The following is a 19,427-nucleotide window of genomic DNA, read 5'->3' as shown; positions in this document are numbered from 1 at the left end:
TTACTTACTGCGGACTAAAGAGAAATTTAATTATTGTTGAAATGTAAAACTGGACTACATAAAAGCTGGAAACAACAAGGTGGCTTTTAAAAGTTATATATTATTACTGATGTTCTTATATTTAACAGATAGGCGAAGTAAAGTCTTAGTGGGATTTTTAATATGAGAAACCCTTGGGTCTCAGTTGGCACTTGTATGTCAGTAAGTACTTTTTTATAGGATTCTACGACAGATAAAATAAATACTATTTTGCGTATTTTAATGTCATATCCAACTTATTTAATTTATTGAGACGTTTCAAAGGCATTCGAGACGCTAACCCAGCTACACCCCATTTAGACGGATGATTGGCGCAGTGCAACTTTCTGAGTCCAAGGCTGTGGGTTCGATTCCCAAAATGTTTGTGTATTGATCATAAATGTTTATCCGCGTTTAGGTGTTTATCTGTATATTATTAGTACTGATAAATGTTATTTAAAAAAAAATGGATAAGAGCTGCGTCATGGGTCAAAGGCTGATTAAAAATGATGATATTCTACTAAAAGTATCACAGTAAATTTTTTTTTAATTTGCATGAGTTTAAAAATATAAATAACAAAATTGAAAAAGAAAGTGGTTTGTAACAATATTAATATTAGAAGTAAAAATAAACTTGTAGCGCAGTGTACTAGGCTGCATAAAATTAGTAATTCAGTTAAGGGTAACTGTATATCATTTTATAACAAATTACCAGATGAAATCCTTGAGATGTCTCTCAATAAGTTCAAAGTTTATAAAAAACGTAAGCTTAAAGAAAAATCCTATTATAATATTTAGGATTTAGGATCATACATGTAGTATGATAAAAAAGCTTGGGTGTGAATTTCTCTAACTTCATAGCTCAACATTAACCAGACTGTGTGAAAGTGATAACAAAAAAACCTGGCAAAATTTGTCGTGGGCTCTTCTTAGACCAGGGCGCGTGTGACAACCCTCCTAGCTTTAGCTTTAAGTTAACGAATGCAGTTATCACCATCACTAACATTAGTGTAACATGTTAAATGTATGAACGCTTCACGAACTCCTAAAACTATAGTTATAGTTTGCTATACTAAACTGCCTCCTAAAACTATAGTTATAGTTTGCTATACTAAACTGCCTCGATATTAGATTTATTCTAGCTGCGCCCGGTGTTACCCGCGATGAAAAAGTTTGTATTCGTTTTTGCAATAAAAACGGCACTTTTTACTACTAAAAAAAAAAAAAAAAAACTAGAGTTTGTTTTCCTCATGTTTTCCTAATCATAAAGTCGTCTGGTGGAGACCACCATCATGCGATGAAGCAGACATTTTTCGATATCCTTATATTTTCATGAATAGATAAGTCCCTAATTTTAAGCATGTACACATAAACAGCATTAATCTATACTTATAATAACACTGTAACTGAAAGATTTCTGTACATTTAATATATTTTGAAAATTTTGACCGGGGGAGTTTTATTTAACTTTTGTCTGTCTGTCTGTCTGTATTATAAATGCGATAGATTGTGAGGATGAATGTATGGATGGATGTATGTATGTATGTATGTATGTATGTATGTATGTATCAACTAAAATACCACGTAAAATAATAGTAGGTAGGTAGGCTACCCACGATGATTATGACGTTAGCATTAGATATATTCTAGCTTCTCGATTTACTCATCCGCTGACGAAATCGCGGGGGTCCGCTAGTAAATAAATATAATTAATGTACAATGTTTTCAAGAAAAGTTTCATAAAAATTACGTTTGAAACGTTTATTAATACATAAAACACGGCGTCTCCCGGCTTGTGCTGGTATATATCAGTAAGTTGAAGACACTTGAAGTAATTTCTAACTCAATAAACTAGCACTTCGTTGAAACAACACAGCTGGGGATCTGTGATTGCAGCTGTATTCCCTGATTCAATTCAAACTTTTTATAACTTAAAGCATGGTCAAGCTGTTTCGTGTTTTCCATTTTAGAATAATATTATCTGTACACTACGAGCTTGTAGCCATTTATCTCTCTTGACTTAACCTTTTATTATTTTTACGCTGTTGCTATAGAACAAACCGCGACCGCGAATTTGGTGATGAAAAACTTCCCATTGTTTTATGTTCTACTCTAGTTTTTTTTTTTCTAAAATATTTCAAATAACTTTTCTTATGGGAAAAAATTTCATTCATTCATTCATTTCATTTCGAGATCTAGAATCTTGTATGATAAATTGGTTTACCCCGAATTGCTCGAGCTAGGTTAATTTTCATATTTCTTTACAATTTCCGATTAGGTTCGAGTCAGTACACATTTAATATTCCTTTATTACGATTAAATTTTAGCCCACCATCCCGCATTCGAGCAGCGGTGGTGGATCCATGGTATCTAAAACCGTTTCTCCTATGAAAGACTTGGAAGTTGTGTTTTTTGGTAAATGTGAATGGTGCTTTCTTTACGATCTTAAAGAATGACTTACATTAACTAGTCGGTTTATATAGTAAAAACCTTTCCTAAAAGCTGAAATAAAAAATAATAATACAATCAATCACCATCCTCAGATATTACTACCTAAATTCTAATTCAAATTCAAAATTACTATCTATAAATCCCACTCCACACAGTTCTCATTCGAAAGTGGGATTTAGAGTTTTGAACCGCTGAAACCGCTGCTCCAATGCGGCCTTTAACATTCAACATATTAATGATAATAGGAACAGACTTTTTAACGTGCTCTCTAATACAAGCGGTAGACCAAATTCCTAAAACAGGGAATGTATTGAAAATTTCTAATAAGAAAAATCCACATTTATAAGTACATAAAATTTTAAGCACGACCTGGAACTTGATTCAAGGAAGGTCTTTGCAATCAATATTCCTATATCTCTTACATAATCGAAAAACGAAAGAAACTTGCCTCAAAAAGCTATTGATAAAAAAGTGAAACTTCACAATATATATGATGATTTCTGGCATGTAAATAGCACAACTTTAAATAATTATCATTCAACCGTATATTAAGATTACTTTTAATATCCAAAACAAGTTACAGGATCCGGTTCCAGAGTTTCGGCTTTACCGTCTAACCACCTCTTAACTACCCATGCCATATTTATTGAAATTGCATAGATATTTCAAGTAGAACCTATTCTAGGGTGAAAACTTATGTTTGGGGGCAAACCGTATCGTGACGTGTTTCGTTGTATATACTCTTATACATTGTACATAGTAGATATATGGTTCTCGCTTCTATCAGCATGACTGATATTTGTTACCCGCAAATAAATTATTATACCTACTTTTAATAATATTATTGTAAGCCTACTAATAATTATTATAGCTAGCGTATAAATAACTACATTAAAAGTTACGTATATTTGTGATATTGAGTTATATGCAGTAATTGATCTTGATAATTGTTGCACTAATATTTGTTATTTTCTTTTTCGAAATTCCTATAAATATACGTGTGAATTATATTAATAATAATTAAAATGTAGAAACACAAACTAGTTATAAAATAATCAATCAACGATACTTTTGAGGGTACATCTGTGCGGTAGTTTTTTGATTGAGGGTGGGAGGTGGTCATACGATGAGGCGGACGGACGTGGGATTAGACGATATTGTGTGAGCACGATTGGTAGAATTCCAAAATATAAGATGTGTTAAAATCAGTGTTGTGAAAATTATTTAAAGTTCCTGTTTCCTGGTGCTAGGCCTTCAATTCATAAGTGGGATAAAAGGAAAATAATACTTTTTTCTGTTCCACGCCAACGTAAAAACGTAAGTATCGCGTGGGTACATCTACCTACTTGACATTTATTTTATTTTATTCGTATTCCCACGCAAATATCAGAAGTCGGTTTTATCCTATTATCAATGTTTTATCAAGGAAACACTTTCTTTATCTACGAAAATGGAAAGCAAATTATGCTAATCAATGTTATTGACCAATTACCTACTATCACTTTTTAATTACTTTTTTATTGTTTTTTTTTTTCTACCTCTTTAACAATCACAATAAATTTAGTTTCAAACTAAATCCTAAAGTATACCAGTATACTAAATAGGAAGAGTTACGATCGTAATGGGACTACACCAATAATTTAAGGCACTGCAATGACATAACACTCTAAAGTTCTTAGTCAGATTTTAGTTTGACTTTGATACTGTTTGTTTATATATGTATTTCTTTTCAATTTAAAATTTGTTCTTTCCTTAGCCAAATTCTGCTTAACAGCACGCAAATCTATTTCGGTTTCTTTAAAATAAAAGTAAGAATTAAAATATTTTTAGTAATTAACATTAAGAATTAGGTTATACCTTATCTACGAGATAATCATGATATTTTTTTTTTCATAATGAGTTACCTGGAGGAGATCGGTTGAAGCGATAAGACATATTTAGTGCATTTTATCTTGTTCTACTTTTTTTTTGTTAAGTTATTTTTTTGTTTTTTTTCTCTTTTCAATATACTGTTTTCTCTGTAAGTGTTGCAATAAAGAGTATCTATCTATTTATCTATAATCATTAACTGCATTGTAGTTAATGAATATAACCTAATAGGAATTCCTTCCTTCTTGTCCTGAGATATCGATTGTTTTTATTATGAGTTATTACTCATAGCCGTAGGTTTAATACTGTGGTTGTTACAAACGAGGTGTCTAAACTGAAATTTGTCAGTTTCAGCTCTTGGCTATGGATCGTGTTGATGATCACCGTTGTAGAGGCAGCCATGAAAGATCTAGTGCAGACCCAGGTGTACCCAGGTTCGAGGGTCAGGGTCGGGAAGCGCTAGATCTGAGGCAAGGTGCTTCTAGTCATGCTAGCTGGCCAGGAGATCCCAGGTTAGAGGGACAGGTCAGGAGAGCTAGACACTGTTATTCAGAGCAACCAAGGGTATCGCGGGTGCGCCATACCGAGGTTGAGAGAAATGAGCAGCTCGACGGAGAGCGTCAGCAGCGAACTGTAATTCATGGGCGAAGAGTAATAGAAAGATCTCTTTGCACTCCTGTATTTGCACGAGAACAAGCGGTTAACGCTGATTATCTGGAACAAGATGATACTAGGGGAAGAGCTGAAACGAATAACAATTGTACACGAGCGGACGAGGTAAGTAATTCTAGACTCAGAACAAGACGCAAAAGGAATATGAGTTCATCAAGTGAGTCAGGTGAGCCGCAACCATCTGTTTCTAGGCGGCGTAAAAAAAATAGTTCTAATACTGATGCTATACTAGATAAATTTTTGTCAATATTGCAGTCAGTCAAGAGTTCAGATAAGTCAAAGTTAACTTTTAATACTAATATTATACCTGAGTTTGATCCTATGTCAAAAGAGCAAACAATTTTAACTTGGCTTACAAAGGTGGAAGAATGTTCTGAAATTTACGGGTGGGAGGATAAGGAAATCATTCATTACGCTCTTCCAAAACTAACTGGTGTAGCTAAGTCGTGGTATCAGAGTTTACCAACTATGAAGTATACGTGGATCGAATGGAAAAACAAGTTGATAGAGTCATTTCCCATTCGTGAAGACTACGCTGAACTCTTGACTGAAATGCTGGCTAAGCGGGTTAAATATGGAGAATCTCTTGAACAGTATTATTACGCTAAGATGAATTTGTTAAATAGATGTAAAATTTATGGACGCCAGGCTGTAGATTGTTTACTGTATGGCATTGAAGATAGGGCTGTAAAGGTTGGTGCACAAGCTGCACAATTCTTAGAACCGGAAAAGGTCTTAAAATATCTTAGAACTGTCAAAGTAGGTCAAAGCCGCGAAAATCACGAATCATATTTTAAACTTCGAAATGAGCGTAGGAGTACCATATCGGCTGTTAGATCCGGTGGCTTAAAATTCGATACGAAGATGATATGTTACAATTGCGATGAACCTGGTCACCCGAGCTTCAAATGCAGTAAACCCCCTGCAAAGTGTTCTATCTGCGAGAAGTCAGGCCATTTATCTATTCATTGCTTTAAAAATAAGACTAATAGGGATCGTGAGAAGGATAAAAATCCTAATAAAGATAAACCTGAAAAACAAGTGTCTCAATTAAGTCAAACGGAGGACCACACTGCCAAATATATAATCACTATTAAAATAAATAATAACCCTATAGATTGTCATTTGGATTTAGGAAGTCAGTGTTCTCTCATTAGGCTTTCGAAAGCAAAAGAACTTAAGTTAGAAATAGTAGTATCGGATGATTTACCCGTTCTCAGAGCTATTGGTGCCAACCTTGTTGCTCCAGTAGGTATGACAATAGTTTCTGTTGAAGTACAAGGAATAAAGAAAACTGTGAATATGTATATCGTCGATGATTATGTTATTACTCAGTCAGTTTTATTAGGTCATTCTTTTACTGAAAATCCAGATATAATTATTACAAAGACTCCCACGGAGATAATATTTCAAAAGATTCAGAATATTAAAACTAGCTTAGTAGCAAGTAAAGATACGGAAATACCAGCAAACACATTACGTGTTGTTCAAATCATCGCTGAACCGAATATGTGTGGTCAAGTTTTTGTAAATGGATCGGTAAGGGGCCCCGAAGGGAAGGAACACTACCTTCTCCCGGGAGACTACGAAGTTAGAAATGGTCATGGTGCCCTTTTAATTTATAACGTTTCTGCCAACATCATTGCAATTAAAAAGGGAACACTTTTATCACGCGTAGTTCCTAAGAGTTCTGAGTCATACAAATATATTTTGAATTCATGCAATATTACATTTTATGAAACCCAGAAAAGCGATAATTTGAACTGTAACGACAATTTGAGTACAGATGAACGAACAATGTTACAGGAGTTAGTAGAAAAATACCGCAATTGTTTTTCGACCGGACTTCATGATCTGGGTTTTACAGACCTTACGGAGATGGTGATTGAGCTTGAAGACACGGAACCGGTCGTCTATCGACCGTACCGTATGTCGTATTCTGATCGTTCTTTGGTCAGAAACATGGTACAGGAGATGGTCGACCACGGCATAGTTAGGGAGTCAACCTCGCCATACGCTAGTCCAATTCTACTAGTGCAGAAAAAAACTGGCGATAAACGTCTTTGCATTGATTACCGAGCGTTGAATCGCAAGACTAAAAAGGAACACTACCCTCTCCCTCGCATCGAGGACCAACTCGACCAATTGACTGGCAACAAGATATTTACATCATTAGACCTGGCCTCGGGTTATTACCAAATATCAATTGCGGAAGAATCACGACACAAGACTGCTTTTGTGACGCCCGATGGCCAGTATGAATATAACCGGATGCCATTTGGTTTAGTAAACGCACCCTCGGTTTTCCAGCGTACAATTAATAAAATATTGCTTGAGGCAAAAATTAAATATGCATTAGTCTATATGGATGACATCCTTATTCCTTCGAAAGACGTAACCGAAGGCCTAAAGCGATTAGAAGAAGTTTTGGAACTGCTTAAAAGAGGTGGCCTCACTCTAAAATTAAGCAAGTGCCATTTCTTCCTTGAAACGATTGACTTTCTCGGGTACGAAGGGTAAATTCAGATGGAATTCGTCCTGGTACACGTAAAACCGAGGCTGTAGCTAAATTTCCTAAGCCCAGCAATCAGCATGAGGTGAGACAATTTCTGGGACTATCGGGATATTTTAGGAGGTTTATCAAAGATTATGCTTTATTGGCTGCACCCCTAACGGATTTGTTAAAAAAAGATGCCAAATGGTCTTGGACTGACAACCAAGATTGTGCTTTTAATAAAATAAAAGAGTTGTTGGTAAATAGACCTATTCTTACGTTATATAACCCTAATGCTGACACTCAAGTTCACACGGATGCCTGTAAGGAAGGCCTAGCCGGTATCCTTCTACAGGCGAATTGCAATGGGGTTTTCCAGCCTGTTTCATATTTCAGTAGAAAAACTAACACGGAAGAGCGAAAATTTCATTCTTACGATCTTGAAACGCTGGCGGTGGTTGCGTCCCTCAATCGATTTAAAGTCTATCTTATAGGTATTAAGTTTAAAATATTTACGGACTGCAACGCACTGCGAGCTACCTTGGTCAAACGTGATTTGATACCGCGAATTGCGCGATGGTGGATTCAGCTTCAGGAGTTTGATTGTACAATTGAGTACCGACCTGGGTCACGTATGTCCCATGTTGATGCGCTAAGCCGAAATCCAGTTGGGGATGGTGAGATGGAAACCCCAACTTATCTTGACGTTATGACTCTCGAAAACGGTGAAGAAGACTGGATAGTAACTGTACAATCCGCTGACGAGGAAGTAAAGAAGATAAGAGAAATCCTATCGTCTCCTAATACAGAACAAATAATGGATATTCACAAAAATTACAAATTAAAAAATAATCGTGTATACAGAATTATCGGAGAGGATATAAGGTGGCTTGTGCCGAAAGGAGTTCGTTGGCAAATTCTTAAAATGAACCATGACGACGTTGGTCATTGTGGTTTCGATAAAACTTTGCTACGAATCCGCAAAAATTACTGGTTTGCAAAGATGCGAAAGTTTGTAAAAAAATATGTGTCCTCTTGTCTTGAATGTTTGCATCATAAAGCACCGGGAGGAAGGCGGGAAGGAGAGCTTCACCCTATAGATAAACCTAGCGTGCCTTTTCATACGATCCACGCGGATCATCTTGGTCCCTTTGTAAAAAGCAAGAAAGGTAACTGCTACTTATTAGTTATAGTGGACGGGTTCACGAAATTTGTCAATATAAGACCTGTTAGGGACACTAAGTCTTCTACCACAATTAAGATTCTTAAAGATCACGTTAGTAACTTTGGTGTTTCGTCACGTCTCATTACAGATAAAGGTACAAGCTTTACAAGCGGTATCTTTAAAGAGTTCACAAAGTTCTGCGGTATTAAGCACGTTGTCAATGCAGTAGCAACTCCTAGAGCAAATGGGCAGGTGGAAAGGTTTAACAGAACCATTTTGAACGCACTCTCAACTTTAAATCATGGTAAAGACGAAAGGACTTGGGATGACAATATTCTAGACATTCAGCTAGGGCTAAATACAACAACACATAAAACAACTCAAAAGACACCATCAGAGTTGCTTTTCGGTTTTAACATTAAATGTAGAAGTGAAGGTATCCTCAGCGCAGTTTTAAATGACACCGTTAATGTGTCTTCTGAGGAGGAATTGGTATGTAGTAGAGAAGAAGCAAGAGAAAAGATAATAGAAAAGCAAACAAAAGACCAAGAAAAATATAATAGCCACAGAAAAGCCCCAAAACAATATTCTGAAGGCGACTTAGTAAGAGTAGAGCGGCAAGTACCTCACGATGGGCAGTCGCAAAAACTAGTCGTAAAGTATCAGGGCCCATACCGCATCATAAAAACTCTTCCCAATGACAGGTATGTCATTGAAGATACTCCTTTATCACGTAAAAATAATCGTCGCTACGAAGCCATTGTTGCAGTAGACAAAATACAGCCATGGTTAAATTTTTCTAGGGATTTAGAAAGTAGTTGCGAAGAAAATGATTCTGACGAAGAATAATATTGTTTTTTATCACATAAAGCCACTGTAACATAGTAATCACAAAAATAATAAAAATACTTCTCACTTAATACATACTAAAAAGAAAATTACGTAATACTTATAAGAAATAATTCATCATCTCGTAAAAAAAAAAAAATATTTTAATTTATTAAAACGAGATATTTAATTTTTTTTTTAGTTATTTATTTTTATTTTTTTTACTTTAGTGTATATTATAATATGTAATGAACTAAATTTAATAATTCTGTGATGGCACGTTAGTTCATTATAAATCAATGAATCTATTAATTTATAAAAATAAAATAAATATGTAAAATACTTAAAAGTAGAGATAAAATTAAGTTAAGAGTTAGTCTTAAGTTAAAAGATTTTTTTTTTTTTTTTTTTATATATAAAATTTTAAAATTGTTAAATTAAACCTGAGAGCGAGGGGACTCACTCATAACAGGAAGGCCGAGCTGTAAGCCTACTAATAATTATTATAGCTAGCGTATAAATAACTACATTAAAAGTTACGTATATTTGTGATATTGAGTTATATGCAGTAATTGATCTTGATAATTGTTGCACTAATATTTGTTATTTTCTTTTTCGAAATTCCTATAAATATACGTGTGAATTATATTAATAATAATTAAAATGTAGAAACACAAACTAGTTATAAAATAATCAATCAACGATACTTTTGAGGGTACATCTGTGCGGTAGTTTTTTGATTGAGGGTGGGAGGTGGTCATACGATGAGGCGGACGGACGTGGGATTAGACGATATTGTGTGAGCACGATTGGTAGAATTCCAAAATATAAGATGTGTTAAAATCAGTGTTGTGAAAATTATTTAAAGTTCCTGTTTCCTGGTGCTAGGCCTTCATTATGTATACAAAGTGCGATATATGTATCGCACTTTGTATACAAATCGCAAAATCAAGCAATAGCAAATCGTTAGCATAAAATCGCGATTCATATTGGAATTCAATTTATCAAATACCTATCTTGTCCTTTATTTGCCTAGTCAGCAACGTAAGATTTATGTTAAGTACGCCAATACGCCCTATCTTTCAGAGACGGTAAACTGACCTGACCGGATTATGTTTTGAGAAAATAGGGGCAATGTTGATACGAAATGAATTTGTTCGTAGGAATTCGGGTCCTTTGCTAAGTCTCGCTACAAATAATATTTATCAGACAAAAATCAACACAATAACAAAGAAAAAAGTGGAAACACTCGTAGGTTAAGACTAACACATTTTATGAATTCAATTATTTTAATGAAAAAAAGGTTACTTTGACTACAGTATATATAAGACAGTATTTTTAACTGACGTGTATATGTACTGCACAGCCATACATGGCTAAATAATAGGTACACATAGCGGAGTGCTTAAATGCTAAAGCATTTTCTACCGCTAACACTAGTAATCACAAAAATAATAAAAATACTTCTCACTTAATACATACTAAAAAGAAAATTACGTAATACTTATAAGAAATAATTCATCATCTCGTAAAAAAAAAAAAATATTTTAATTTATTAAAACGAGATATTTAATTTTTTTTTTAGTTATTTATTTTTATTTTTTTTACTTTAGTGTATATTATAATATGTAATGAACTAAATTTAATAATTCTGTGATGGCACGTTAGTTCATTATAAATCAATGAATCTATTAATTTATAAAAATAAAATAAATATGTAAAATACTTAAAAGTAGAGATAAAATTAAGTTAAGAGTTAGTCTTAAGTTAAAAGATTTTTTTTTTTTTTTTTTATATATAAAATTTTAAAATTGTTAAATTAAACCTGAGAGCGAGGGGACTCACTCATAACAGGAAGGCCGAGCTGTAAGCCTACTAATAATTATTATAGCTAGCGTATAAATAACTACATTAAAAGTTACGTATATTTGTGATATTGAGTTATATGCAGTAATTGATCTTGATAATTGTTGCACTAATATTTGTTATTTTCTTTTTCGAAATTCCTATAAATATACGTGTGAATTATATTAATAATAATTAAAATGTAGAAACACAAACTAGTTATAAAATAATCAATCAACGATACTTTTGAGGGTACATCTGTGCGGTAGTTTTTTGATTGAGGGTGGGAGGTGGTCATACGATGAGGCGGACGGACGTGGGATTAGACGATATTGTGTGAGCACGATTGGTAGAATTCCAAAATATAAGATGTGTTAAAATCAGTGTTGTGAAAATTATTTAAAGTTCCTGTTTCCTGGTGCTAGGCCTTCATTATGTATACAAAGTGCGATATATGTATCGCACTTTGTATACAAATCGCAAAATCAAGCAATAGCAAATCGTTAGCATAAAATCGCGATTCATATTGGAATTCAATTTATCAAATACCTATCTTGTCCTTTATTTGCCTAGTCAGCAACGTAAGATTTATGTTAAGTACGCCAATACGCCCTATCTTTCAGAGACGGTAAACTGACCTGACCGGATTATGTTTTGAGAAAATAGGGGCAATGTTGATACGAAATGAATTTGTTCGTAGGAATTCGGGTCCTTTGCTAAGTCTCGCTACAAATAATATTTATCAGACAAAAATCAACACAATAACAAAGAAAAAAGTGGAAACACTCGTAGGTTAAGACTAACACATTTTATGAATTCAATTATTTTAATGAAAAAAAGGTTACTTTGACTACAGTATATATAAGACAGTATTTTTAACTGACGTGTATATGTACTGCACAGCCATACATGGCTAAATAATAGGTACACATAGCGGAGTGCTTAAATGCTAAAGCATTTTCTACCGCTAACACATTATTAAAATGCAATATTCTCATTTATCTCCAATTACTATCATAAAGGTTGCATACGACACCGTTCTGAACTAAACTTAATTCGGACTGATTTTGTATAAAACAAAAGAAAAACTTATATTAAAACTTCAATTACTGACATTCCGCAGTGCAATTTCACAGGAGTGCTACTTTATCGAGTTAGAAACAACTGAGTTACAGTTTAACTCTAACGTCTGAGTAATGGGTAATTTGTTGGATACCTACAGACTTTTACCACGTTCAACTACCTTTTCCGGTTTAATTTCAATCACATAACTAATAAAATACCTACTCACTGAGATAACTGTGGCATGCAATAAATATATAATACTTTTTTGTGACAGAGCTTGTCTGGGGAAGTACATACACCTTTCTACTTCTGCGGCTAAACAGCATTGTCGCAATGTTGTGTACCGGTCTGGATGACGTGCCTGTAATTGCTGTTGTAATTACAGGCATATGAGGTTTCAGATCTACGCCTTAGGTTGATGGACACAGGGCAAAACTTTGCAGGATGCGTTCCTTGCATTCCCTGCGAAGTGTTGCTGTGTTTAGGTGGGCTATATATATTATTTAGGTTGGGCTTGATCCATCCATTATAATAATAAAAGAAAACCTACATGCCATTTCTTAGATATAACTAGATGTGCCGACGTATTGTACCGTGGACGTGAGTACGTGGGTTACCTACGCACTTACGTTGAGATTGATTCAGCGATTGAACAGAGGTAACATATTATTACACGACAAATGTTATTATGAATAACATAGGAAACCTTTTAGGAGAGTAACCTATGTCCGTATTCGAGATGTGAGCTATCTCTGCGCCAAATTCTATTAGGATCTGCAGCGGTTGAGCCGTAGATAGGTAATAAACAAACAAACAAAGAAACTTTCTCGTTTATAATATTAGTTTGAGTCAATGAGAGTACAAGCACTACATTAGATGTTCGCACTAATCTGAAGGTCTAGCACGCCATGGAGTATTACAAGCGTCACACGCTTTCCCAAAGAGAATAAATCACGTTTTTCAGCGATTAAACCCTGTCCTATTTGGTTTCCTTTTTTGTAACCAAGAAAGAATAGACTTTATAATGATAATGATTTAAAGAAAATAATACTTCTCATCTTACTCTAGAATACTTCATCCTCTTGAAGTTTTGTGATAGGTGCTACAGGAAAAATGTTGGTTCAATCAAATCTCAGAATAATTAAAACTTTATCATTGGCGTCAGTGAATTTGTCGTAGAAATAAGCTCCATTGTACGTACTATTGGTTTAAATTGAAGGGGTTAGAAGTACTAGCTTTGAAACAAATATTATAGCCGCCCTTTCTTTAGCCACAACCGCAACCTTCCTTACTAATAATACCCTTTGCTTTTAATTAAAATTTGCGAGAACCGGTTCTCCTTAAACAAAGGCTTGTATTTAATCCAATTTCAATCACCGACTCACCGCTACGCTATTTCACATGAGTGCTACTTTATCGAGTTAGGGACAACTTAAACTCACTAGTAACTGACTGCAGCACTAGTTCTGTAATATGTGTACAGACAACGGATGCCGTGCTTTATCGCATAAATAGTTTGCAAAACAATTTATAGGCAACTTCGCAGGAGAGCGGTCGTAAATCTACCTAATTTACTCACTGTTGTAAGGCATTTATTTCTATTCGTTATTGACATAAATATGGTTTTCATTTTCATAGAGATGGCCGCACTGATGAATAAAATAAAAAAATAAAAATTAATATCTATGTTTTGAAATGTATCACAGCGTCGTGCAATAAAGCTAACTCGCGAGTGATGATTCGGCTGTAGTTGAATTTACATGTGTTTAGAAAGTGTCACCTACCTGCTGCGAGCGAATAATTTAAGTTATTAAATAATCCTTATTGAGTTACGTATTTTTACATGCGTTCGTTTATGTACAAGTTTTTCTCGCGCAAATAGGTGTTCAGCGGGATTTTTACATATTATTATTTGTAAGGCTTGTATTATGGGATAGTTAAAAAAATAGAGCGTAAAAGAAAGAAAATATCTTTAATAATAAATCTGTAACTGATCCATTGGTTAATTCATCCAAAATTTGTTAAATTCCCAAAATTAAGACCCACTTAGGTATAAGTAAAAGTATTAAAGAATCCTCTTCTTTTGAAAAAGATAGTTTCCAGCTTAAGGTTAAAAGGTCACTTTTATGTTTTCGTTACCTTTAAATGCCTTAAATATACTTACTAAAAGAATTTAAATAAATGAATATATCAAATTAGCTGGTATTAATTGAAAAAACTAGTATTTCATTTGATATCTTCCGAACGAGGGTCACGAATTCAGGCCAATGAATATCGTTTTTCTATATTATTGTTTTACGTGACTTTGCGGTAGAATTCTATCTACATAGGAACAAACTTGTTCCTATACGTATCTACAAATTGGGCAACCATTTTTAATAAAAGTAGATTAACGCGCACCGCTACTACGACAATAGGTACGTCTTTCATCAGGTCAGTGCGAGAATTTGTAAATAATTATTTTTTGTTGTGGATTATGATCGTCGCAAAGATCTGATTCGTTGTGTAGGATGCTGGAGAATGCAGGATTTGATGGATTCGTAAGAAACGCTTTGCACCACCGCACTCAGGCATCTTTATGCAAGGGCATTACCGATGGCTGCACCTTTTGGTAAATGATGAACTTACCATCTGATGTAACGCTTCTTAAAACCAAAATAAATAAAAAGTTTGGAACAATTTTTCGTAATAACTTTAATATGAGCATCGACTCTCAGCAGCAGAATCACGATTAAGGTTTTTGGACGAGCAGTTGGGTTTCAGGATCTTCACTTTACTAATAAAAAAAATTGCCAAAAAAACGACTACTATAAAGCGATAAACAAATATTTTCTACAACATTATTAAGTCGGTGCCAAGTAATATGTAAAATTACTAAGTATCCGGGTCCCTTTTAGATAAGTAGTAGGGAAAATATCTAGTAATTCTCTACGTTTTACTTGGCACCGGCTTAAAAATGTTGTAGAAAATACCTAGTTATTTCTAGCTTTTAGTGGGTGGGTTTGCAATTATATCCACAAAAAAAAAAAAAATTCAATTAGGAATAATATAAGCACTTTTGAAACGTCAAGTATGTCTGTTTGTAGTGACTCTACCACCGGTTTGGAAGGCAGATCTAAGTTATAATAGTCAAAGGTCAACTACACATAATCTTTTAAAAAATATTGCTTTTCCAGAAGCCAGGGCGGGCGTTAATGGTGGAGGAGTTCTCCCGGCACTTCAAAATCAGCTTCTTTATTGGGACACTCGATTTTTCCAGGATCCCTGCAATAGTAAAATTAGAACAAACAAGAAAAAGTCATCAAAATCTTTTTATAATTGGCGGAGTAATCGCGTAACGAATATACAAAAAAAAATGTCAGTCGAATTGAGAAACTACCCGTTTTTTATGTTCGTTGTAAAATTGCTTCTATCTAATTTAAACTTGGTCACCTGAATGTGACTTATTTTCAAATTATTGTGTTACAAAGATGAATCGGTACATTTTGTTAAAATAAAGTGCATAAATATTAACAACCTACATACGCGTTTGAAAGAAAAAAATCCAATTTACGGTGAAATAGTAAAAATATTTTGACCGTATTTCGCTTTGAGGTTTGTTTTATTTCTAGTCTTCCTAGTATTTATGTGTGTGTTGAATACGCTTCAACTAGCAACGTTCTACACGCTCCGCCCATTTGAAAGGTTTTTTTATGTTTGTAAAAAAATATAAATTATTGTGGCCCGTGCAAAGTAGCCTAAATAATTTTATTTATTAATGAATCTGTAATGAACTCTATACTTGCTTATATTATAAGTTGACAAGCATTTTCAACCGATTTTATGCTTTTTAAGAACCAACTTGAATAAATTCTGTGAATAAGAAGATTGTATAAGGTGTATATATTTATTATGTAAGAAAAGAGTGGTCATTGCTCAGAGGTTCATAATTAGACAGAGTTCATTCCCAGCACGCACTTGTTATTTTTCTTCAGAGTTATGTGGGTTTTTACTAGACTACGAGAAGGTGACTACGGAAAATTGCTTAACAGATTAGGTGTGTGCGTCTATATTTTAACGTCACAATAAGTCAAAAATTACTGATATGACAGACCAAAATATGTAAAGTAAAATCGGTGGTATTCTTACCGCATCGGTGGTTCAGTAGTGAACCTCATAAGGCGATTTTTGTGAGACACACGTGCAGCAACAATTATTTATACCTTTTTATAAAAGATCTAGTAGTTAACAATCATTACTTGAAGGGTCATGAAGACGACGTCCACATCTGGGTGAAGCCAAAAATTGTTAAGTACCGATCAAATTTTTCCAGTTTCGACCCAGCTTTGGAGAGCACGAGAAGATGTCGTTCCCAGTTATTAGTAGTAACTAAAGAATAAACGTAAACACCCCAAAAACGCCGTAAAGCTTGAATTGAAGTTACTTTTAAATGCTTCTCTGCTATGAGAGTCAAGACCAAGATTAATAAGCTGAAGTCTAAATGTTGCAAAACATTGTAATATAATTTTTGCATCTCTAGTTTTAAAAGAAGATCTTAAATCATTGAAAACTGCTACCAACCAGACTTGGATGAAGTCTAAAAATACTTTTTGAGCGAGTCGTGTTCCGCAGAGCTAATCAAGTTTCTGAAAAAGTTAAACGGCTTTTTTGTGATTTCGCTCCTCTGTCTGCGCTGATTACATTGTACGCCATCAGTCCACTCCGAGAGGCAAGCTCGAGGTTCATTAACAAAACGCTTCACACTCAGGCCTAATTTACATTACTAAAGTACAGATAAGAAAATTCTTAGGATTAAAAAAAAACATTTTACATATAAATACTTAGAAACTGTTTATTTTGTTTTTATTGTTTTTCTGAATAAAACAAAAAATTATTGCTATTAATAGTTGACAAATCTAAAGCTCTATAATAGAGATTTCTCCCAGTTTCCCTCGAATGTGAGCAAGGTACACGTATACATTATACATAATATAATGCTACTCGTAAATACAAACTTGACGGCCGATTGGCGCAGCTTCCAGCGACCCTGCTTTCTGAGTCCAAAGCCGTGGGTTCGATTCCCACAACTGGAAAATGTTTGTGTGATGAGCATGAATGTTTTGCAGTATCTGGGTGTTTATATGTATATTCTAAGTATTTATGTATATTATTCATTAAAATATTCATCAGTCATCTAAGTACCCATAACACAAGCTACGCTTACTTTGGGGCTAGATGGCGATGTTGCGTTGTCGTAATATAAAAAAAACATGAACTACATAAATATATACGAGCTAAATATGCAGTTATAATTAATATTAAATAATACATTATATTTGTATTGAGTGGAGGTTTTTTTTAATATGTACAGAAATTGCATTCTGATTTCTGAACCATATTATTGTCATATCAGTATTATCTCATAATATTAGTTTCATATACTCATAGTATAAGTTGAAGAGTTTTTATGTAACAAGCTGTTGCCGCGTTTATAACGGTTTTTTACAAATTCTATGTGAACCGTCATATTTCGTGGGATAGTAGCATATGTTACTCTCCGTCTATTCAACTTACTCTATACCAAAAGTCAAGTTGATTGTTTGCTACGTTAGGACGTGAAGGAATGACAAATAAGTAGGAATGAAAAAATAGTCTTTAGGAGTTATTTTAGGTAATTGATGCACATGAATTAATACCAGTCCAGGTAATTATTTTTACATATGTGTCTGTAAAAAACACATAAAAGCTATACCCCTAGGCTCTTACAATCTAGGCTTTAGGTTATTATTTAGTAAATCCTGTCGCTGGAACTTTACGTAAATGTAAACAACACAAATAAAAATTAGCATAGAAACTCTGCGCGTTGACATACAAATTGCTCTATTACGTCGTACGACCTCCATTTGTGGAACTTACACTTCGTCCCTTCGTCCATAAAATATATTAACTATATCAGCAACATTTAAGATAAATTCTGGGATCGGCCAATTCTGTTCGAGAAGTGTATTTTATTTTATCCGCATTTGCATTTATTTACAAAATTCAGTCTCATGTGGGTCCCAGATTATTTTCGGCTCATAATTATTGTTCTCTTACCTATCAAAGTTAACTAAGCTATTCATTCATTTGCTATTAAAATTTAGTTTTTCCGCTGGAAAGTCGCACCGCAGATTATTATCAATTTAAGTATTACATGAAAATTGCAACGAGTTGCACGCTAACTTTTTATTTAATCCACATCCTACTCGTAGAATTTACCTACGAAAGCGATGACAAGTGTTTTTTCGTAATACGATGTATTGCGGTATTGCCAATCGTGATAAGCACTTAACTTTAAGAATACGGTCTACCTCAAATTTATAACTCTAAGTAATGTTTAAACCATGCTAAACAAAAAATGGTACTGTATAAAAACGATCGATAATTACGTTGGTAAATAGATAGGGGCTCTGTTGCAGGAACAATGTGACAATATATTTTTTCAAAATTTATGATTGAATTGTATAATTTTCCAAATTTGACAACATATAAAAATATAGCGCAAGATTTTTCTCGCGGAAATGCAGATAGTATTATGTTTTAAACGAAACGTCAAGGTGCTTAATATGTTTTTAACATAGCAAAATTTTTATGGTATAAGTGATAATTGAAGAATAAAAGTACCAACCAAGTGCGACTAAGCGCTTAAGGTTTCTTACCTTTGGAGATATTTTGTTTGGATTGAATTATGGTGGTCTATCTCGCTAAAGTAGTACAATGGTTTGAGGCTAATAACTTAGCTCTTAACGGAAAAAAACGAAGAGTATTAAATTCACACTACCGAATGTTAAACAAGTAAAAACCATTGTACAACTTAATAATGAGGAGTTGGATTTGGTGGATACGACAATCTTTTTAGGAATAACTTTAGATGCTAAGCTTCAATGGGGCCCACATATAAATAATTTAGCGAACAGACTTAGTTCTGCAGCATACGCGGTAAAAAAGATTCGTCATATGACAAACATAGAAACTGCTAGGCTTGTTTATTTTAGTTATTTT

General features: G+C 34.0%; 2 protein-coding genes across 2 annotated transcripts in view; one reads left to right on the top strand and one right to left on the bottom strand.

Moving 5' to 3' along the window:
* The window catches only part of LOC120623248, a 273,880-nt gene that overhangs the window by 152,460 nt on the left and 101,993 nt on the right, over positions 1–19,427 (bottom strand). The gene's annotated exons all lie outside the window — the stretch shown is intronic.
* The window catches only part of LOC120623496 (GTPase-activating Rap/Ran-GAP domain-like protein 3), a 101,106-nt gene continuing 96,596 nt past the window's right edge, over positions 14,918–19,427 (top strand). Inside the window, exon 1 of the mRNA XM_039889541.1 lies at positions 14,918–15,018. Coding sequence (XP_039745475.1) covers positions 14,918–15,018 — 101 coding nt within the window. The remainder of the gene's footprint in view (positions 15,019–19,427) is intronic.

Source organism: Pararge aegeria, chromosome 4 (assembly GCF_905163445.1).
Source record: "Pararge aegeria chromosome 4, ilParAegt1.1, whole genome shotgun sequence".
Lineage (NCBI taxonomy): Eukaryota > Metazoa > Arthropoda > Insecta > Lepidoptera > Nymphalidae > Pararge > Pararge aegeria.
This window is presented reverse-complemented; position numbering and strand designations above follow the sequence as displayed.